The 24,929-nt window shown below is 34.8% G+C and overlaps 1 protein-coding gene across 1 annotated transcript in view; it reads right to left on the bottom strand.

The window, feature by feature from the left end:
• The window catches only part of FSTL5 (follistatin like 5), a 602,839-nt gene that overhangs the window by 83,897 nt on the left and 494,013 nt on the right, over positions 1-24,929 (bottom strand). The window contains exons 9-10 of the mRNA XM_036315585.1: positions 24,593-24,754; positions 19,564-19,698 (exon numbers count right to left, since the gene is read on the bottom strand). Coding sequence (XP_036171478.1) covers positions 19,564-19,698; positions 24,593-24,754 — 297 coding nt within the window. The remainder of the gene's footprint in view (positions 1-19,563; positions 19,699-24,592; positions 24,755-24,929) is intronic.

The raw sequence follows: 24,929 nt of genomic DNA, 5'->3' as shown, positions 1-24,929 counted from the left end.
TTTACATATGGGAATGGTTTTGTTTGTCATATTAATTTATCCTTCATACAATATATATAGTTAACTATAATAAATTCAGGCTTCATAATGCCACCCTTTTGCTAAAAAACACATAATGTATGTATAAATGTGTGTGTACACGCACGTGTGTGCACGTGTGTGTGTTCGTATATGAGCTCAAAGTCCTTAGCATAGCATAGATATGCTATGGCTGTGTTATATTAAATTCACATTCAAACATCAAGTCATTTTGAATTTCTCAGTCTTTACTCTTATGTTAAATCTGACAGTAATATTCTTAGCAGAATTATTCACCTAATTTCCTTCTAGTTTTTCTTTAAACCAGCTTAGATTTTTGCCTATTGCTAGCATGTGTAGAACCAAGAGTTGGGCTTTCTGACTTTTTTCTCTACATATGGAATCCGTGAAACACAAATGCATTCCTTAATATACCATAAATAAATTTTCTGTCCCAAAAGCTTTTATTGGTAACTAGAAAATTAAAACCTCACAGTTATTGACTCCCCAGTAATTTAGTACTTATTCATGACAGCTGAAATGTCAAATTCTTTCTGAAGATAACATATGCCTTATAATGAAAATGTGGTTCCATGGAGATGCCTGGACACTAGTAACAGAATCTTTATTAATGTTTTTTAATAAATTGCCTTATTTTATCTATTGTAGATGTGCTATTATATTCAAAGTGATGGATTTCATAGTAGATATGCTATGTAGGAATACATGTGGAGAATTGAATATCATACAAGCAACAGCAATAAGAGAGTTCACTACATAGCAGCATGCTATAGTACTGAACAGCTATTTTCCTTGGCTACTCATGTGTAAACGGGCTTTTCAACTAAATAAGGTTTCTGCTTGTCGTTGTCTTCGTCTGAAAGTGTAATGTGTTCAGCAGTGCAAAACGTTTTTTTATACTACACTTATCTGAGGATAACATTTCAGCTATATGTCTTATTGACTGATTTTCCTTTGGATTTGAGAAATTGACAACTTTAGAGGACAAGCGAAAAAGGGTAACATTTTAAAAATGTAGGTAAAGTTTAATGTAACTGAAAAAAATGCATGGTTAACGTTAGGGCAGTTGAAATTTCTTTGAATGTACATATGGAGAATGAAGTGAGATATTTAAAACACACTATTTTTAGGATGGAAAGCTATGTAATATATGCCAAGTACATTGCCTGCCATATGCCAAATTCAAAACCACTTTTAAGTGAAACTCACTCTTTTGGCACTAGTTGAAGAAACTGTCCTTTGTGGCTACACATGTTTCCAAACTAGTGTCTAACATTAGTTGATTAGGCTATAGTGTCTGGCTTGCACTAGGGCACACAACCTAGGCACTGGCCAGAAATATATGGTTTAATTTCTCTGAAGTGATAAGATGGAATAATAAGATACTTTGGTGAGGGGGCAGGGGTGGGGATTTGAATCAAGAAATCATGTTTGAAAAGAAAAAGCACAGAGAACAAGAATTGTAGAAATGCATAGGCAAAAGCGCCATGGCATAGAGTCAGGGCTATGATAATTTGTGATAACGTACAGAAGGACTCAAGAAGACATGAAAGGCAGGAAGAGAATATACAACCCACAGGAGAGGTGTAAGGGTCAGCCATTTTCTGACTACGTAATGTCAGGTTCTGCGTTCTGAATGTGGACACATCACTGACTGCTCCATATAGCCAGTGTAACGTTCACATCAATTCTAAAATAACCTATACTTAACCATATAGAGTCTACTCCTGGTCACCAAACAAGTCTGATCAAAGCCAACACAACATAAGGATTGTTGCCATGTCAACCAATTAAAACCAGCACGCCAAACAAGTAAAAACTATATCCATCTTTTACTCCAATGCCAAACTAAGTGAGCATAATATCTGCAGTGGCTATTGCATGATGCGTAAAAAATTACCTCCAACTTAGTGGCTTAAAACAACAAAATACATCTATGGTCTTGTGGGGTGGGGTGGCTGGGTGGGTTCTGATTTGGGGTATCTCTTGGAGCTCTGGGCATCTGAAGGCTTGGTGTGGCTCAAAGATCCAGTTCCAAGGGGCCTCAATTGTATGCTGGCAATTTGGTGCTGGCCTTTGGCAGGAAGTTTCAGTTCTTGACTCATGGGATTCCCCCAAAACCTGCTTAAACATCCACACATACTGGCAATTATCTTCTCCCACAATGAGTGATCCAAGAGAGCAAGGCAGAAGCCATAAGGCCCTTTATGACCTGGCTTCAGAAGTCATATACCTCCACCTTCACCCTACCTTCTATGTGATAGATACCTGAGCTATTTCAATGCAGGAAGATACTACAAGGGTGTGGATAACAGGAGAGCAGGATCTTTAGGACCGTCTTGGACACCACACCATATTGGCATTAACAGACTGCTTAGGAAGCAAACATAGTGTTAAGAAAATGTTTCCAGCTAACATACTCCTAGCCAGACTGCCAACACCTAAGCTTCTCTGAATACAAAAATCCTAAGCCCACCACTGTTAGAAAGTAACTTGATAGTTTTCACACAAATGATTGCCTATGGTTTTAACATGACAAACAATAAACAGGGAATTGTTATTACTTTTAAATATGTTTTTATTAATTTCGGAGAGGGAGAGAGACATCAATGATGAGAGAGAATCATTGATTGGCTGCTTCTGCACACCCCACACTGGGAATGGAGCATGCAACATAGGCATGTGCCCTGACCGGTAATTGAACCGTGACCTCCTGGTTCATAGGCGGATGTTGAGCCATGCCAGCTAGTGTAAACAAGACATTATTGCTATTAACGGGCTAAGTAGGGGAAAACTTTGCCTTCTAACTCATTCAGATGCCTTATTATTTTAAGTAGATAGCAAGCAAAGGTACTTACTCTTTTGTTTTAACTTTCTCATCTAGAAAATATACCACAGGGTTAATTTAAGAATTAAAAAATAAAATGATTATAACATATTTTAGGTAGTATTTGGCACAAAATCCTATATAATAAAAGGCTAATATGCAAATTGTCCCCTAGGGTGTTTGACCGACCAAAAGTTCAACCACTTGCTATGGCACGTGCTTACCACCAGAGGGCAGCATGAAATGAAGGAAGGCCCCGGCCAGCAGCCAGTAGCTGGGGGAAGTAAGGCCCCGATTGGCCCTGATCACTGGCCAGCCCTAGGGACCCTACCCATGCACGACTTTTGTGAACCGGGCCTCTAGTAAACTTATAAATAAGTCTTAGCTATGTAATTTTAGAAAAGCCTACCATTCTTAACAATTTTTATTATTCCTCTTGTATTCTAAACTTCCAATATGTATTTAAATATATATTTAATATATTTATATTACATGGAATGTTAACATGAATATTATGATATTTAAATATAGTATAAAATAAAAGATATCTAATATTTGAAGAAATTGACTAGAGCAGCAGTTCTCAACCTGTGGGTCGCGACCCCTTTGGCAGTCGAACAACCCTTTCACAGGGGTCGCCTAAGACCATCCTGCATATCAGATATTTACATTACGATTCATAATAGTAGCAACATTACAGCTATGAAGTAGCAACGAAAATAATTTTATGGTTGGGTCACAACATGAGGAACTGTAAAGGGCCAGAAGGTTGAGAACCACTGGACTAGAGCATTATCATTAAGATAAAGATTGTTAGAAAAATACTTTGTGAGGTAAATTGCAAATTGTAATTGCAAACCTTAAATGCATTAAATATCCTGATACTTAAGGCATTCTGGGTAAATATATGGCTTATAATTCAGTGTTTATCTTTTTAAAAATATATTTTTATTGATTTCAGAGAGGATGTGAGAGGGAGAGAAAGATAAAAACATCAATGATGAAGGAGAATCATTGATTGGCTGCCTCCTGCTCACCCACTATTGGGGATCGAACCCACAACCTGGGCATGTGCCCTTGACTGGAATCGAACCTGGGACCCTTTCAGTCCACAGGCCCACACTCTATTCACTGAGCCAAACCAGCTAGGGCTAGTCTGTTCATCGTTAAAGAAATTGCAAAACAGACTAATAACCGGGGAAAAAAGCATCTCACATATAAACAGGAAAATCACTGTGTAGGCCATAAACACAGTACCTGAAATTTCTAGTAGTCACAAGAATAAAAGGGAAATACTGGGCTTTACACTGTCTGAGGAAGTATTCCTGTGGAAAATGATATAGTGTGTCTAAAACAACTTCACTCTAACAGGGGTTAACTTCTTCTTAGAACATATTTCTAAAGAAAAGGCTTGAATTAAAACAGACAAATTAGAGCATTCAACGAGTTAACATTTTTAAATTGCTTAAAATAGTGCCTGGCGCAAAAACAAATCTGTGTATGTACACACATATGTTTATGTACACACGTTTTTGAAAACAAAAACATTTTTGCTAAACAGACAGAAACATATCTTCAAGTTCAGGACTTTATATCATGACTCACATATGAAGTAATTTGCAGCAATAATATGGCTTTATCCCTTCTTTTAATGAAGAAAAATAATAAAGTGTTTGAGTACACAGTGTTGAGCACAGACAGATACTAAACACGTCCCTTCAGTTATTCTTTGTGAAATGCTTGAAGCCTCCACAGGCCAATGGCAAGCTCTGCAGCCAAATAGAATCTGCCTTTTATAGGTGGCAAGTGTTCACAATGTGCTGATTAAAGTGAATCCTGTGTTGATTTTGATTTGCTGTTAGACACAAGAAGCAGCAGCCTTGGCCCCCTGTTACAAAATGTAAAAACTGACATTCTCAATGTGTTAAATCCCCATCCCATATCGGGAAGGTGGCGTGTAATTGGATTAAAGGGATGACTGACATGTTCTCCCCCAAAGTCCTTTATATTTAGCTCCCGTACAGTTTCAGGACAGAGAGCCCAGATGTCTGGGTTATGAAGTAAGAATTTTCATGTCAAACTAATAATAACTTTTATAAAAGAATTTCAGCTTTATCATGAAAGAACTTGAAATCTTAAGTTAGAAAGTACCCTGATGGTCCCAGGAGGATGAGTTAACCGGACCCTACATGTCTGATTTGTGCACGGCCTCATCCTGTTGAGGATGATTTTGCACTGGCCAACTCAACGTCAGCCTGAGGCCTCTCTTACTGTATTTTTCCTGGGATAGATTTACTTCTTTCTTACTTAATTATGAAAATAGCAGTTACTAAAAAAAAAAAAAAAAAAAAAAAAAAAGTCCCCCTTTTTTGCTTACAATGGCACAGAAGGAATGGCAGGTTCTGCTTAAAATGACATCATAAGCTCTGGATGTTTTGCTGTCAACTCTTCATGATACTGTCACTTATTAATTTATGTTTCCCTAAAATTCTTGAGTGATTTGTTTCTATTATTAGCATTTACCATCCTGTTTTTAAAATATCATTCAGCTGAAGTAAGTGCAATTCATGGTATCTTGAAAAGCATACATTAGGAATCAGTTCAAGAGTTATTTCAAGAAGAAGGAAAATACAATTAAACCAGAAAAATGTCTCAAGTCATCCACAGATCTTTTTATTTTTTTCTGTAATAACTAACATGCTTCTTACTTTGCTCCATTAAAACTCCTGGTCATAATACTACCCGCCTTTAAATCTCTAATATTTCAGGAACCTAAAGCCTTCTCTGTGCAGACATTGTCATTACTACTTTTGAATGCCTGTAAATGAGGTTGTAAAACACAGTTCTTTCTCATCATGTTAGAAAGGAGAATTAAAGCAGGAAGAAGTGGCACGAAATGTCTAAGACCAGGTAAAGAAGGAAATAAGGTGTTCCACCACTACATATTAAAATTAGTAATTTGGTGTTCTGCCCAAATTCTTTTAACACACAAATTCTTCATTTGAAACATTATCGCTACTACTGGGAGATGAAGCACTACTTTTAATTATTGCAATGGGAAAACAAATGCGGAACATCCTGAAAGGAAAAAACTGCTCTGGTCTCCTCTAGTTTTATCTGTCCTCTCTCCCCGTCTTTCCTGTCCTACCCCACATGATACAGATTCTGTGCTAATGAGAGAGAACAATGCCAGCTGCTCTTCTTCCTTCCATTGTCAACACTGAAAAAAGGGCAGAACCAAAAACAGGCATCGATACTCTAGAGCAGCTGCAGTTACTGACACAGAGGAAAAGTGGATGGGGTCAAAGATGCTCAGCAGAGAAGTGACAGGAAGAGCAAAGAAACTAGGCCAAGTGGCAGAGGGAAGCCAACTGTAGCCGGGGTCAGAGGTACGTTGGCATGGAAATGTGTGAGCATTTTCTGCTGAAGCCTTCTGATATCACGGACTCTACATGCATGTAAACCTTAATTACTGTTCACTCCTGAATATAAAATATCTCAAGCCAAAATAGTTTGCTATTAAATATAAATAGAAAACATCAAATTTGTAAGTCTTGACTAGTCCCACATCTAGCATAGGGTTCTATCACTTTTACTCTCTTTTTTTCTTTTTTTTCTTTTTTTTTGGTAGAGAGAGGAAGGGGGAGGGAGAGAGAGAAACACTGAACTGCTGCCTCCTGAATGTCCCTTGCAACCCTGCAACCCGGGCATGTGCCCTGCCTGGGGATTGAACCGGCAACCTTTTGGTGCACAGGACGATGCTCAACCAACTAAACCACACCAGCAGGGGCTACATCATTTTTATTCATTGTTCAATATATTGAAAAAAACATTCAAGTTAATAACTGCTGACCCGGAATAATAATAATGCTAATTAGAACAAACACTTATTCAGCCTTCATTATGTGGTAGACACTGTTCCGAGTATTTTAGAGCATTAGATATATTAAAATTACATTTCTACAAATGTCTCTAATTGAGTTAATTTTTATTTTAGTTTAATCTAAAAGAACAAAATAAAGCAAGTATGTGTTAAAATATAAGTGGCTAATTAATTAATCTGGAGTAAAATAATGTCTAAAAATAAATTGATGAGCGGAGCTTCCACTTGTTTCAATATCACACAGAACGTTTTCAGATTAGGATTTGTAGCCAGAATTGTCTGTCTGGTCAACATTGAACCAATTGTATAGACTGCATGAGGTAAAGGTTGCTCAGAGGGCCGCAAAGGCATGAGGTTGACAGTAGATTATTTTGCATCTATCATTATATTATTATATATTTATATTTATTATTATAGAAAGAGGATACAGTTTTCTTCATAGCAGTTCAAATAGACTGATTAACCAAGTAACACCATCTTTTAGGAGGTGCTATTATGTCAAATAGCTTTTCAAAAGCTGGGTAAGGGAAGATAATACAACCTCACATTGAATGGTCACACTAATTGTGTTCTAGTAACATGGGGCAATGATTTTTCACAATACGCATTCCATTTTGAGATTAAATGGTAAACATACAAGACTATTTGATGGTTATTCGAACTTGGTTAATTCTCCCTAGGCAATTTAAAAATAACTGACAAAACAAAACAAAAACCATACCTCTAATGTCTTCTATATGTTAACAATGAAATCTAGAAAAAAATGCTTATTGTGATATCTGTAAAATAAACACTATATAATGAATATATAGACTATCTTTGTAGAAATATGGCATCTAAATCACTCCTAATGTGACTTTTTTTCTATTTATGCATGTCAAGGCCTCCCTTAATCTAGTTCTACCCAACAATTCATTCTTATCATGTATTGCAAGATCCCTGCAAATATTTTCTGATTATATATTACACAAAGTCAGTGAATTCCACCATGGACTTGATGAGTCTTCCCTAGGTTTGTAATACTTTTACTAAGTCTCTAAGTATGGAAGTATGAATACATCCACCAAATATCATCTTGAAAGTCATCACCTCAATAAAGACTATGCAACTCAGTTGGAATTTGATGTTTCTGTGTCTGCAATCTTATCACACGTGGCTTGTATGTCTATGACAATTATTTTCTTCTACTATGTATTATGGTTGTCCTTTCTGAACTAACTACATCCTACCTGGAAGGACAGAATTGTCTGATTCAGTGCTATTCAGGAGCTAGCAACATGGTTTGTGTTTGTTCTTTTCTCAATAAATATTTAAGCAGTGAAAGCACAAATGAACAAACTATTGTTCCCTGTAGATTTTTTGCTCTCCTTACAATGAAAACTCTTATTCACTTTATAAATTTTGTGAAGTCCTTTTTCTAATAGACAAGAAACAAATAGATAAATGTGGAGTAATACTGATATGGTATTCAGGCACTTGGGAAGGTAGCTAGCTTCACACAGATTTAACTATGTAAATCAAATTACAGCCAATGTAAAAATTATTTAAATTAAATTAGTTTGGTTGCCATGGAGATATGAAAATAATTAAAATGTAATTATAAATTATAGCAAAATATTAAGTACATGACAGGTTCTTCCTAAATAATTTCTGATTATATGGCAATTCGGTGTTTCTCTGCTACCTGAGATTGCTGGTTTGCACAGCAAAGACAAAATCAACTCTAATAGATAATACCAAAGTGCTTTTCCAAAGGTGGTGAACTGACATTGCTACTAGCAATGTATAATGATTCCTTTTTCCCAAAATATCTTCACGTCTCAGTGTTATACAGCTTTTTAATTGTCGGTATTCCTGTGGATGTGAAATGGCATTTCTCTGTGACTAAAGGTATGTTCCCTTAATAACTGATAAGTCAACCTCACTTTGAATGCTAATGAAGATTAACATCTTTTGATAATATGTATTGGCACTTAATTTTTCCTTATCTCTGAAAGGTATTTTTAAAACTATGGGCTAGTTTTCTTATGGATTATTTCACTTATATCTCTCTATCTGTCATCTATCTGTCAAATATCTGGCTAGCTAGCTATGATACTAAATTCTTGTCTGTTTTTTTTTGTGTGTGTGTTGACAATATTGTGAAGGTAAATATTTATAATAAAAACTCCATAAATTTAATGCAATCACACTGTTTTCCCTTTGAAACTACCCCTAAAATTACATTCTAATGTTAACATTAGTATAATCATTATTTGAGAAAAAATAAAATAAATCAATAAATTAAAAGTATTGTTAACATTTTTATTTAACAGTCACTGAATATTATTCAATATTGGGGTTATGTTAAAACATTTTAAATCAGTGTGAACAATTAATATGTCTTTAGAAAAGCCAAACCAATTATTTAATATTTATCTCACATATTTACATATTAATAAGCTTATTATTAAATAAAATGCAGTTGGAATAATTGGATACATGTCAAGATTAACTATGATTGATAATTATTTATTATTTTTATATGGTCTTTATTTAAATATGATAATTAAATTAAATTAGAAAATACCTTTTCTCTTTAGTCTACAGTATAATCTCAGTCTTCAGAACTAAACTGTATCAGAGCCCAGCCATTGTGGCTTAGTGGTTGAGTGTTGACCTATGAACCAGGAGGTCACAGTTCTATTCCTAGTCAGGGCACATGCCTAGGTCGAGGGCTGGATATCCAGTGTGGGGAGTGCAGGAGGCAGCCAATCAATGATTCTCTCTCATCATTGATGTTTCTATTTCTCCCTCCCTTTCCCTTTATCTCTAAAATCAATAAAAATATATTTTAAAAATAAACTGTATCATAAAGCACATTCTGACTTTCTATTAGGACATGTTTGAGGTAAGAACAGAAATATATTATTCAATAAAAATTTATTTATTATTGAAATTTCACTTTTGCCTAAAGGTTTTCAAAACTTTTATAATGATACCAGAATTTAGTATACAGATATGTATTAGAAAAATAGTGGCTATGTTTAGGTGAAATGTATTAAAATTGGCAAACGATTTTACTGCATGAAATAGAAATGTTCCTTTAATAAATTATATATTTAATAACATTCCATATGTAATGTTATATTTCATATGTAACACAAAGGAAATATGCATAAAGTTGGAAACTAAAGCAAATTAGGAGGCAGAACAATAATCAAACTGTCTGGTTCACTCTTTCTGGCATATTCATCTCACAATCAGCTATATCAGAATTCAGAAATCTGGGCAAACAAAGCACAATAGGACACACAGATGTATAATCTTGGCTCTTTATGCATAGCTGATAAAAATGTGTGGCCTACTATTCTCAGAGGGAAAGGGGTGTGGGGGGGGGTGCGGGAAGAGATTGGACAAAGATCTTATATGCATGTATGCATTACCTATGGACACAAACAACAGGGTGGTGAGGGCCTGGGGTGTGGTGGGAACCAGGTGGAGGGAAGCTATGGGGAAAAAAAGAGGGACATCTGTAATAATCTCAACAATAAAGATTAATTTATAAAAAGTCCAGCTTCTACTAAAAAAAAAATTTGTGTGGCATAAATTCAACTTAACAAAACTTTAAGAAGGCACATCATTTCAGCCCTTTACTCCAGAGCAGGCATTTGAAAGGCATTTGTTTTATTATCTCTTCACACATTTAGACTATTTTCTGACTAAATTCCTATATCAGATGATTATAAGGAAATCATGGAGTACTGATAATTTTAACTTCTTTTTTGATCTAAGTACATAGTAATTTTCCAAACTACTCATCAAGTTTAAGGCCTCTGGAATCATGGAATCTTAAAGGGCTTTCTAGCATTTTCTCCTGAGCACCACCAACAAAATGTTAACATGCAGATTTTCTAAAGGTTTCATAGCGATTTTATACATAGCACCTTCAGTCTCTAAACTTATTTAGTACTCATGCCTGAAGTAATATAAAAAATATCATCATCGCTTGTCTACTTTTATCATAAAGTAAATTAGGCAAATTGTCATTGTATGATGAGAGGAGGATAGTAACATTCCCCTAAAAGTAAATAATCCCTTGCAGAAAAATGTAGGCGATAAGTCAAAATAAAAACTCTGAGTCTTGTTTTGCTTTGTAGGCAATAGAGATACCCAATTTATTATGATAATAGTAAACCGGTAAATTCCATAACATTCAGATCACATGGCAACTTGTTAGATAACAAGGCTTCACTATTGTGCAAAAGTGGCAATGTGTTAGGAACAGATCTATTTGATGGTATCGAAAGGGTGTTATTTAAATATATAGCCTTCAGATATAGAAATCATGAGGTAGATAATTTCAGTGTGTTCTGGGTCAAGAGATGAAAAGATTTATGGAATAAGTTACTTCGCAGCATGTGACAATGTTATTGGCCAAATTGAGAGCATGGATATTAGAATTTATAGTAAATAATGAAAGCTCATCCTATATAATAAAAGGCCAGCCACTATAAGTGTAACAACCAGAACAACCAGAGACCAGAACCACCACAGAACCTCTCTGGGCTGACCCCACCCCCAAGCAAGTGGTTAGGGGTGATCAGGTAGGCAGGCAAGTGGTTAGGGATAATCTGGTAGGCAGATGGCCCCTCGCTGGGCTGGCCCCGCCCCCTAGCAAAGAAAGAGGGAGTCCCAGGCCACTGGTGGCTACTCTGTGGCAGGTGTGCACCGGCCAGTGATCACCCCACAGAGGGAGGCCCAGGAGAGCCAAGCCATTGCACCCCATGCCTGCCGTCTGCAGAGGGAGGCCACTGGTGGCAGGGAGGTGGGTGGCAGCGCTGCACAGATGGCAAGCAGTGGCAGGGGCAGGGGTGGGGGTGGGGCCAGCTGCCTGCAGCCAGGGGAAGGAAAGCCCTGTTCGGCCCTGATCTCAGGCCAGCCCTGGGGACCCTACCCAAGGGATCTGGATTGTGAGAGGGTGCAGCCTGGGCTGAGGGATCTCTCCCCCTTCCAGTGCATGAATTTTCGTGCACCAGGCCTCTAGTAAAATAATAAATGCTTATCAACATGGTTAATCTTGACATGACTCTGATTATCCTAAGTACATTTTATTTTATGATAAACTTATGAATGTGTAAATGTTTGTGACAAGTATTAGTTTTGTTTTATTTTTTACTTTTCAAAAGAATTATTCACTCAGATTTAAAATGCTTTCAGTGTAATCTTCTATTGAATAATATTCAGTAAATTAACCATATTTTTCATTTATTAATTTATTTCATTTTTCCTCAAATATTTGTTTGTATTTGGTTCTTTTTCATTCTAGCCCTTAGCTCATAAGCATCATTTTACCCTGGCTATGATGTCCACACCTTATCTTTAATTATAGATTTTCCTTGTTATTAATTATTCTCTCTCACATTGGGTGAGTATAAAAATTATTAATCAATGACTGCTGTATTTGACTTCACCTATGCCTTTTTATAGGTGATGTTATTTATTGATTTATATTATCTTTTTAGCCTCTGTAAACATTAAGATCCTACTTACATAATATTAAATCTATATAACTGCTCCTTTGAAATAAGTATTTCCTCCATTTTTTTTTAAAAAAATAGCAAAGACTAGAGAAGTTAATTACTTTGTCTCTATTAACAAAATATATTATTCTATTTACAAAATTGGTGATAACATATATCCAAACTGCTTTTAATGTAAAAGAGCCATGTTTGAATCTGTTTTAAGATCCTTGCCTCTACTTCTAAAAGAGGCACATACTTCTTAAGCATTTATATGTCATTTAAAATATTAAGGTATGAATGGCTACATTTTAGCATATTTCTAAATCCCTGTATTGTGAATTGTACTCATTGCATTTTTATAATGGTTATTAATTTATATGAGAACAATATAATTTGTTCATTCAGTAATCTTTAAAATATATATATATTTTTTTTATTGATTTGAGAGTAAGGGAGAGGGAGAGAGCTATAAAACATCAATGATGAGAGAGAATCACTGATCAGAAGCCTCCTGCACGCTTCATACTGGGCATTGAGCCCACAACCCAGCATGTGCCCTTGATCCAAATCAAACTGTGACCTCCTGGTTAATAGGTTGATGCTTAACCATTGAGCAACACTGACCAGGCCATTCAGTAATCTTTTTGTAGAGCTTAACAAATTGAAATACTCTTCTAAATAATCATATAATTAATTTTATTTCATAATAGTCGAATGATATTAATAATATTTAAGTTAATCCTTAAGTAAGGATTGTTGTAAAAGCCCAATATTTCCAAATATAATGTTGTCAGTGACAATGATAAAAGAAAAGTTGTGTATATTAGTATAATATATTCAGACATTAAATTCCAATGTTAGCCAGAAGCTAGATTAATCATATTCCTTAGTAGAAATCTAGCAAGATGTGATACAATCTGTGCTCAGTGCTTAATGCAGCCAGTAGCTTAAAAGCTTTCAATAGCAGCCTATTTACATACCACTTTTTCATTTACCTTAATCCTGAAGATGAATTATTATCGTCTGGGAATTGACTCCCCTTGGGAATGGAAATTTATTAAATGCTTATGCTACATGCAAGATGTTTTCAAATAAATAATGTTTACTCTTTTAAAACACCTTACATTTTTCTTATCACCTTCCCCTACTACCTGGTACAAGTAGCACACAATTCCCTATGGCCCATTTTTACTTTTTTTACATTTAAATCCTCCCTGTATATCAGTATATTAAATCTTAGTTATCACACCCTATTTCTAATGTAACTGTAGGAGTATAGTATTTTGAAGCCCTTTTTTGTAGTTCAATTTATCACATGAGAAAACTTCCAGTGAAGTCTGTTGACAAAGCTGGGTACTGTAACTCAAGGTTTTCCAATTCAAAGATTAGGAAAGAAGCAAAGCATAAACTCCTTAGCCATATGATGCCTTGCATGAATCGTCCACTCAGTAGTATCATATTGCTGAAAAATGTAGTCTGAAAAAATGTGATTGATATTACCATGCTGCTCTATTAAGTAGAAAGTAGCTGCATGATTACTCCCAAGCTGTAGCTAAGCAATGTAAGTCTGTGTTGTGTCATTGAGCCCAAAAGTTGTACATCTTTCTCCATTTTTTTGCTATCTACATTGAATTTAATACCTCTCTTCTTTGAATCTTTGAAAAGAAAACAAAAGAGGAGCATGTTACACAGATCATTAAAAATATTCTAGGCCCTGGCTGGTGTGGCTCAGTTGGTTGAAAGTTACCCATGCACTGCACCGAAAGGTCAAAGGTTCATTTCCCTGTCAGGGGCACAGCCCAGGTTGTGGGCTAGATCTCCAGTAGCGGGCATGCAGGAGGCACAATTGATGTTTCTGTTTCACATGGATGTTTCTCTCTAAATTAGTAAAAACATGTATTTTAAAAAATATATAATGGGAATATAAATTCATCAATGTTAAGAGAAAATATAGTTTTGTTTTGACTCTATGACAAAAGTGGTCTCTGACAAAAAAAAATTGTCCTTTATATTAAATATCTTAATAGCTACATTTAAAAAATATATACTATATTCTAATCAGCTGAGTCAATATTTGAAACGTGAAGAGAAATAATATTTTACACTTGTTATATAATGACAGATTCCCATTTATCTTCATATTTATGTCTATCTCTATTACCTATCTCTACACTTATCTCTCTCTCTATATATATATATGTATATGTATACATATGTAATTCATATTCAAAAATCTTTGATTTCTAACAAATTACTTGATTCTCCAGACTTTTTAAAAAATCTTTTTGTCAATATTTCTAGCAAGAAATAAGTAATTATTTTCAGAAAATAAGCATGAATAGAGGAAGAGCTACTTTATGTCTTGCACTATGGTGAGTCCTTTATAATGTCTGCACTGACATGCCTTAGTGAGTTTTATCACACATTACAGATAAGGAAATTTGAGCTCAGAGAGGTCATAGAATAGCCCCAAACCACAGGACTATTACATGGTAGATCTATAATTCTAACTCAGATCCTACTCCAAAGTTCATGCTATTCTTTTTTTTTTTTTTTAATATATGTTATTGATTTTTTACAGAGAGGAAGGGAGAGGGATAGAGAGTTAGAAACATCGATGAGAGAAAAACATCAACCAGCTGCCTCCTGCACACTCCCCACTGGGGATGTGCCTGCAACCCAGGCACATGCCCTTGACCGGAATCGAACCCAGGACCCTTGAGTCCGCAGGCCGACGCTCTATCCACTGAGCCAAACCGGCTAGGGCTAAAGTTCATGCTATTCTAATAAACCATTCTTCTCTTTTAGAAATACTATCCCACCACTATTAAAATGGAAAAAGAACTCTGAGATTATTTTTCATGAACATGGACAAGTGAATAAAATTTTAATATGTACAAATAAGGAGAGTAAAGTCATCAATGATGAGTCTGTGACTGTTTTCTTTGGCTTTTTAAATAATGTCTGTCAAAATACATGTGTGCCCTGTATAATTAATATTGATCTTTGTCCACAAAATTCCTAGAGGAGAACCCAGAGAAATCCTTAAAATGTGAGTTATAATAGTCCACCATTTTCCCTAATAATATCTCTACCTGATTGGGTTTTGTTTTTGCTATATAGAACTCTGACAGCTTACTAAGTACTAGTAAACTATTCAAGAGAGACTGCCTTCTACTACATAGACATTCTAACATTTTCAGTTAATTTTCCTGTGTAGCTACTACTATTCTACTCACTCGGAGTACTTATTATTATCCTTGTTCTAATTATGTGCATCAATTTCTAAAAATGGACACTTTCATATCAATAACCAAATATATATATTTTTATTAACCAGTGTACTGGTAGCAAATTTGTGGATAAAAAGTTAAAAACTAAAGGCCTTTTTAAAAATGAGAAGTAAATTTGCTATTTGGAAGAAACTGTATTTGCATGCCTATAAAAAGTTAGAATATGAAAAAAACATTTGTAATGTTTGAGACTTCTGAGTGACAAATAAAATCTGTTAATTTCATTGTCAAGACCTATGTCATGAAGATTTTTCCATATGCTTTTTAATAGGAGTTTTATAGATTTGGGCATTATTTTATTTTTTGTGTATAATATAGGATAGTTATTATGAAAATAATAGAAGATAAAAGTCACGGCTTGGTTGTAGAGAAATTGGAACCTTTGCACTCTGTTGGTAGGAATGTTAAATGGTGCAAACCACTATACACAACATTATGAAGTGTCCTCAAAAATTAAAACTAAAACTGTCATGTGCTCCAGCAATCCTACTTTTAGGTATATATCCAAAAATATTGAATTAAGGATCAACGAGATACCTAAATTCACATGTTCCTTGCAGTAACATTCACAACAGCTAAAAGATATCACAACTCAGATATCTATTGAAAATCAAATGGATAAAGTAAATGTTGAAAATGTGCATACATACAATGGAATGTGCTTCTGCTTGAGAAAGTAGGAAAGCCTACCATTTGTGACAACATGAAGGGGCCTGGCAGGCATCACGCTAATTGAAACAAGCCTGTCACAGAAGGACAAATACTGTATAATTGAACTTATATGAGGTATTTAAAAGAGTCAAAATCACAGAAACATAAAATAGGATGGTGGTTGTCAGGGACTGGGGAGAAGAAAGAAATGGAGAGTTGTTCAATGAATATAGAGTTATAGTTATACATGAAGAATATGTTTTTGAGATCTGCTGTGTAACTTAATGCATATAGTTAACAATATGGTTAAAAGTTATTAAAGGGTAGAACTTATGTTGTTTATTTTACCAATGCAAATCAATTTAATTAATTTAAAAACCAAAATTCAATAGGTTTAACTCTTTATCCTTGAAAAACGTCACATATTTTAAAAACAGAAGTAACACCTATAAACATTTTATGACTAGACTTAGAAAAAAAATACCTCCAAATATTTTACTTATATTGTTTCTATGACTTTGAAAGTTCTGTGTAGATGAAGTAAGGCCTGCACCACTATATCTTATAAAAACATTCAGTCTGATTTTAACAGCATGCTATAAACATATCATTTCAAAAACTAATTTAAAAATTGTTATTTTGACCTCTAAGGGTTTAAAATGATAAGTAAAATAAAGTGAAAACATAATTTCAGAAACTCTTTGTAATTAAACACATTCATATGATTAAATATATGAATAAAATTACATTAAATTTTCCTTTGCAATTTTTTTTTTTTTTTTTTTTTTTTTTTTTTTTTTTTTACAGAGAGGAAGGGAGAGAGATGGGAGAGAGATAGAGAGTTAGAAACATCGATGAGAGAGAAACATCGATCAGCTGCCTCCTGCACACCCCCTCCTAGGGATGTGCCCGCAACCAAGGCACATGCCCCCGACCGGAATCGAACCCAGGACCCTTCAGTCCACAGGCCGACGCTCTATCCACTGAGCCAAACCGGCTTCGGCTTCCTTTGCAATTTTCCTCAAATTTACATGCTAGTATATAATGGTTGACTAAATTAAGATACTAATTACAGGTCTTGTACTGTTGTAAATAAGGAAATATATTGAAAATTACATGACAGACATTAAAAGAATCACATAATACAGAGTTGAAATAAATATCTGTGTCACAAATGTCATCATAAAGGACAAAGAAAACTAAAGTCTTCATTTACTTGTCACCCTAAAATTAATTTTTAAAAGGAAATATATTGCAAAGTGGTATTTAGTAGAAATACATAAGAGTACAGTAAAAAAATATGGTGAAATTTAGTCAAGTCATTATATCCAGCTTTCTTTTCTCTTTATCCACCATTATAATTTTCTTTGTAAATGTTTGTTTGGAATGATGGTTGTCCTAACCAGACCAAATACAGAAAAAAGTAACTTGGTAGTCAAAAAGATAAGATCCTCCTTTCTCATTGGGCCCACTCATATCTAAATGTGCTCATTGATTTAAAAACAAATAAGAAGATTCCTGGGAGAATGCTTTAGCTTTGTTCAAAAACTGGGTTCGGAGAAATGGACATATCAATCTAGAGGACTTTAAAAATATCAGGGCCCTGAAAAATCTTTGATTAATAGGAGGTGTTAGTGGATAAAAAAAAAAAAAAAAAAAAAAAGAACAAGAAGTTACAGTTGACTCTTGAATAACACAGGTTGAACTGTGGGGTCAACTTATAGGTGGATTTTTTTCAATACATACTATAAATGTATTTGTTGCTTCTTTATGACTTCCTTAATAACATTCCCTTTTCTCTAGCTCACTTAATTGTAATAATATAGTATATTACATATACATAAATTGTGTAAGTTGACTATTGATGTTAGTAATCAAGTTTGGGAGAATTCAAAAGTTATATGCAGAATTTCAAATATGCAGACGTGAGCATCCTTTTGTTGTTCAAGAGTCCACTATATTTCCAAACCCAGTTTCTAAACAGCCATACTGTGATGTGTGTGGACCAGGAGAAGAAAGTGTCTGTGGGTTTGCCTATAAAGAGCTCACTTGATAAATTCTACTTTGAGTCCTGAGCAATTCAATTGTAACCAAAAATCCATCTGTAGCATCCTAAATCCATCCATATTCCTCTCACCAAGCAGTAATTTAAATAAAGCATATTTCATGATCCCACCAGAAGACATGTAGAATGATGACAAAGGATTTTTAGCATTTAACATAGAACAGGCCTGGCTGACATGGCTCAGTGGTTGAACATCGACCTATGAACCAGGAGGTCACAGTTAGATTCCCAGTCAGGGCACATGCCCGAGATACAGGCTTCATCCTGGTGTGGGGTGTGCATGAGGCAGCCAATCAATGATTCTCTCTCACTGGTGATTCTATCTCTCTCTCACTCTCTCTTCTTCTCTAAAATCAATAAAAAATATATACATACTAAAGGCCCGATGCACGAAATTCATGCAAGAGTAGGCCTTCCTTCCCCATGCTGCCAGCACCGGCTTCCCTCTGGCACCTGGGACCTGGGCTTCCTTTGCAACCCCAGCTTCATCTAGAAGGTCGTCTGGAAGGACATTCAGAAGGGTGTTTGGTCTAATTAGCATATTATGCTTTTATTATTATAGATAGAACAGTCCTTAGAGTGGTGATGGTGTCAGGGCAGTGGGTGTCTCATGGTGGCAGTGACCTCAGTGCCTGCATTGCTGTACAGTTATTGCACCACTGACTGCAATGCAACTGATAGGAGAATAAAGATATTAATTTGTTAAACTTATAGGATGGACCTTGCTATATATTGAGACCTTGAATTCCCCAAGTCATTTGGGAGAGGGATTTTCGCAAGGGATTTAAATTCCTTTATGAGCAAATGGGAAGACAGAACCTGAAACATTTTTATGTACACTTGCAAAAGAAACAGAATCATTTCAGTGTTGTGTTAAAAATTGCACAAGTTTGTTTTTAATCCTTAAATTTATTTTTAATATTTCAAGATTAATATCTTTCCTATATATAAAAATTTTAATGCATTATTCATTTCACAGAGTCTTTTGATTCTTTTTAAAATATTTTTACTGGTTTCAGAGAGGAAGGGAGAGGGAGAGGGAGATAGAAACATCAATAATGAGAGAAAAATCATCGATTGTCTGCCTCCTACAAGCCCCACACTGGGGATCGAGCCCAGAACCCCCCTGACTGGGAATTGAACCATGACCTCTTGGTTCATACTTTGATGATCAACCACTGAGCCACACCGGTCAGGCCTGGTTCTTTTGTTTTTTGAAAAAAACTTGATAGTAAAGTTGAATACAGTGTGTGTGTGTGTGTGTGTGTGTGTGTGCTTGTGCACGCACACTCAGTACATACAGGTCTTTCTAGCAGAATCTTCTACAAAAAGAGAAGAGATGTCCTCATCCACTCCTGCTTCATTCTTTGCAATACAAGTGTATGCTCCGGTATCTTCATAGCGCACATTGCTTATGTGAACCTCACTGCCATTTGCTGAAAACAGAAGGCAAATGCAACTTGTAAACTACAATTTCAGTTTTGGTACAGTGCTTCCTGATTACACAGTAAAACAATTCTCTTAGCTTGCCCTAATTAAACTATTTTCCTTCTTACTCCATGCTTTGGAGGCACGCCAAATTATTCCAAAAGCATTCAAGTGTTTCATAAACTGTGCTGTCATTCTATTACAGAGAGGCCAATATTTGATATCAAATGCACACACTTTATATTTTATATTCATTTCCTGTTTCCTACATTGCACAAGAAGTATTTCACATTTATAACTATAATTTCATTTATATATTTATTTTTAATATTCAGAACCTACTTTGCCTTAAGCTTTCACAAAAGTTTTAAATAATACCAGTATGTTCATTTATAGAAGGCTATAAATATGGAAGGCTATAAAATATAGAAGGTTACCTATAAAAAACATTTCATAAAGAAGTTAACTTAACTATATCATGAATATATAATATGACTGCCACTTGTCAAGTTTCTTATTAAGTCCATATTAAGTATCTGGAAGTATTAGGTAAGAAGAACAGAAAAATAATAATACATGGTTTGTCTGCAAGATCTTCAGTCTTTTGGCATAATTATACCTAAACTTAACAATATCATAATATGGAAATTGATCAAGTCAATGTGTAACCAAAAGGTTAAGGAAATCATTGGCCCAACTTTTAAATCTTGTAAAATAATATTTTAAGCTAATCCTTGAATAATGAGTTGTAATCTAGATATAATTAAGATTTAATGTATGTTGGTAATATATGAGGTCCTTTTACATATATTATTTCTCAATTATCTCAAATAACATTTAATTTTTAGATGAAGAATCTGAGATTCACAATGATCTTATGCAAGTCACGCAACTCAAAGGGAAAGGCTGGACTTCTGCTCTATCAGACTCTAAAGTTCAGTGTTTGTTGTGTTCATCTGTTTAGATTCCCTTTCTTTTTTTTCTTTTTTTTTTCTTGCTGTATGTGTCTCTGCATGTGTGGTTGTGTGTGGGTGTTCCATGTTATCCAATCTCAGTGACACCGTGCACCATGAGGAATTGACTATTTGTGCCAGAGGACAAAATAATCTGTGTGGCTGTTTCAGGAAAGAAGATAGAACACCATTGATTAAAGATCTTGAATACCATCCTTAGGGATGCCATTGGGACATGGAGAGGAAGTGAGTGTTTGAGGAGAGATGATCATTCCAATCACCTGAACCTCTTTCTCAATTTATAAACATCACTGCACACCTCCATCCCCCCATTCTTTGTTGAGAATCCATTGTCCAAAACATTTTGGTTTTGTATTTGTTTTTGCTATAAAAGGCCAGATAGTAAATATTTTAGGCTTTGTGAGCCATACAGTCTCTGTAGCATCTATTCACTTCTGCTATAGTAGCATGAAAGCAGCCATAGATAATATTCTTTAAAATAAGTGTGGCTGTGTTCTGAAAACGAAAAACAATCAAAAATTGTTTTATGTCCAAAAATAATCAGCTTTCCAGACTTAGCTTGGGGGTGTTAGTGTGCAGGCCTTAGCTCAAAAGATAGGGAGCGAGAGCTGTATTTAATCCTGCACCAGCTTCTTGCTTTATGTCTCCACACAACATACTTTTCTTTCAAGACCCACAACTTAAGCTAAATTCTTTAGTTTCTCAAACATCAAGTCAATATATTCTGTCTTCAAATTCTCTCTTCTCAATATTCTAATATGTCCTCCTAACCCATATGCCTCACTGCCTTTTCTTACAAAATCTAGCATTTTTAGATGTATTCTATTCTATTGCCAGAACTACCAATTCCCTTATCCATTTATCAACCTGATCCATATGCCTTACTAACCTCCAGAACTAGGGCAAGCTGACATATCTCTGTCCCTGGTGTCCCTGCACCTAGGTTTTTTTTAGTAAATTATGAGACTATTACATTAGCAAACTTACAAATGTGCATATTCACAGTTTTCAATTTGCAGGATGTTCAATGCTGGTATTCATTTCACTTGACCTTTACTGTTCAATGTCTTTCATGTCCTACTCCACTTTTATTTAAAATCTACTCTTAGTTTGATGTTTCCCATTATAATACTAACTTCTCACTCTAAGTGAGTGACCTTGCTTTTTAAATCATGAAGTACATGGAAGTGATAAGAAAGTAAACCCAAATCATTTTGCAACATATATAAAATCATCATGTTATTTACCTTGAACTTACATAATGTTATACGTCAATTATATTTCAATAAAAATCTGAAAAAATAAAGGAAGCCCAAAACATTGTTTCCATCTACATATTCACCTTTATCTATAATAATACAAGTGTAATATGCTAATTAGACTGGATGTCCTTCTGGACGACCTTCCGGATGAAACCGGGGTTGCAGCTGTGGGATTAAGGCAGCTGCCTCGGTTGCGAGGGAGGGATCCAGGCAGCTGCGGCAGCTGTGAAGGCGTATTCTTTCACGAATTTCATGTGTCAGGCCTCTAGTTTACTTATAAACAAATATTCTCTTTATTTCCAAGGCCAATCTCTCCTCTTTTCCTGTTCATTTCTACAACTCTGTACATCCTTTCCCTTCTCCATTATCTACACATCTTTTCTTTATTGATAGTCCTTCAAAGGGATAAATTGTCCAAAGAGAAAGAAATATCTTCATTAGTCCTAACCTTTTCCAATAGCATATGCTACCTTTTCTTTTTTCCTCCTTTCAAACCCTGGAAAGAGATTTTAATGCTTTTTACCTCCTTTTCATTTTTAAATCTACTGAAGACTGATTGCTACTAATAATGTTTTCTTAATGTCACAAGGACATATGAATCACTTGACCCATGAACACATTTTAATGACCTTTCTATGACTCTGATATTAAATTCTTTGAGATCTTTACCTTTCCTTTTTTTAAAAATGTAGTATCACCTTGTTTTTCTGCATCTTCACTGATTTTTAGTCTTGCGTTATCTATCTTCATTTGCCTGCCAATAAAATATGTCTGTATTCCCAGGATTTTACTTCCTGTCACTAACATATTATCCCATCCATTGCCAGTTATTCAGTTAGTACCTAGACTTAGACCTCACATAGAAATGCTAAATAATCATTTATTGAATAAATGAATAATTAAATAATTATAGTATTCAGTAATATATAATCTCTATGTATTAAAGCCTAAGTGACTGGTCAACTGTTAGACTGGTCAACCTATTGACCAGTAGCTATGATGTGCACTGACCACCGGGGGAAGATGCTCTGACTGGTAGGTTAGGTTGCTGCTGAGGTCTGGCCAACTGGGACTGGGCGAGATGGGCCGAACATGCCCTGGAGCCCTCATGTGGTACCTCCCTGGCCTCCTGGCCTTGATCAGCCCCAATAGGGACTGGGTGAGACAGGCCAGACACGCCCTGGAGCCCTCCCCAAGCTGATCATGCACTAGTGGGGTCCCAGATTGTGAGAGGGCACAGGCCAGGCCTAGGGACCCCACCAGTGCATGAATCTGTGCACCAGGCCTCTAGTTTTATATAAAGCCACATGAAATTCCTATACATCCAGATATATCACTTAGGTCGTGCTCCTTATTCACCTTTTATGATTTGCCATATATTCTCAAAACTTTACCTATTTTGCCTTGTTTTTAAAATGACAATAACTATTTTCAATGTTGAGTCTGAAATGTAACCAACTCCCTAAATTTGCTTTCTATATATTCCTGGAAATGAAGATATATGTTCTTATGGTTTACTGCTATTAAATGAATAATAAATGACAAAATCAGAAGCTAATTGAAACTTTCTTCACTTTAATTTCTGTTAATCAGATTATAGCAAAATGTAATCAGTAGATATAAACATGTAAATTTATTGGGCTTATTTGTATCAACAAATATTTTTAGAATTCAGGTTTTAAAGGTCAAAACCACTTTTACATGTCATTTTGACTTGCAAAAATAGGTAAGTACATGTTTCAAAAGATTTACTTTAAAATACTGATAAAACATAATCACTGTTAAAGTAGAATAAGTTTATGCTTATATTTTTTTAAAAAGAAAATTTATTTATTTTGAAAAAGATGAATTGAAGGAATTTAAAGGTATGAAATAAAGAATAGAATGTCATGCAACAGATAATCAAGTAAAATGACTGGTGTTGCTACTCTTGACAATGAAAATTAGATCTGTACATTTTCTTACTTACTAATATAACCAACATATATTCAACTGTTTTATCATTATTTTGATTATTTGACATTGCAAATATTGTCTGTTTTTGTTTTTCACTTACCATATGTTTGTGGCTATAATCTGTATAATAATTGATTAATTTTATACATATATATATAATATTAGAACACAGAATATTTTATATATTAGAATATAATTTCATAACAGAAAACAATGTAAATGTGAAACATTCAGTAACATTTTGATTTTTTTCTCCCTTCATTTGCAAAGTATACTGCAAAACACTCACTAAAGACTGTCTATAATATCAACACCCTCTGTCACAGACATATTTAATGTATAATTTAAACATTTAAATAGTCACTTCAGAATTGGTTTCTATGAAGAGATCTGATTATTCTGTTCAGTATATCTGTTATAACTCAGAGGACAAGTATTTAAATATATATAATTTAATATTTTACTTATCACCAAAATAATGACATAATTAATCATTATGACAAGACTATTATTTAGAACATTAAAAATATTAAAAGACTCTATTTCAAATATAATGTCTTAGGTACAAACCATTTTCTTAATGTTCATGACATTTTGTTGAAACCAAGATTCATTTTCTTTTTTTACTAAATGATATAAAATGTGACATAAATTTTAGTATAAAATTTCTACATGGTCATTAAGAGGAAAAAAATGCAGGTAAAAACCACCTTGCAGTGTGAGTTGTTTGGACAGCTTTGGTGTAATATCAATTCCGTTCTTCAGCCAGCCCAGCTGGGGGCTGGGTATGCCCTCTGCATGGCATCGCAGACTTGCAGTTACCCCTGGCTCTCTGGCCTGACTCTCTGGGTATACCCGGATCACCGGAGGAACTAAAAAATGGAAAAGAAAGTGAATTAGCAACCCATATTTGATTTGCTAAAACAAAGACCAAAAATTGCAATATAAGAAAAATATAAATTATATATTTCAATGTTGTTGCATATTTTTTAACAATCTTAGCTTCCAAACATCATTACCTACTAAAATTGTACCAGAAATCTTTGT

This window comes from Myotis myotis, unplaced genomic scaffold, assembly GCF_014108235.1.
Source record: "Myotis myotis isolate mMyoMyo1 unplaced genomic scaffold, mMyoMyo1.p scaffold_m19_p_6, whole genome shotgun sequence".
Classification (NCBI taxonomy): domain Eukaryota; kingdom Metazoa; phylum Chordata; class Mammalia; order Chiroptera; family Vespertilionidae; genus Myotis; species Myotis myotis.
This window is presented reverse-complemented; position numbering and strand designations above follow the sequence as displayed.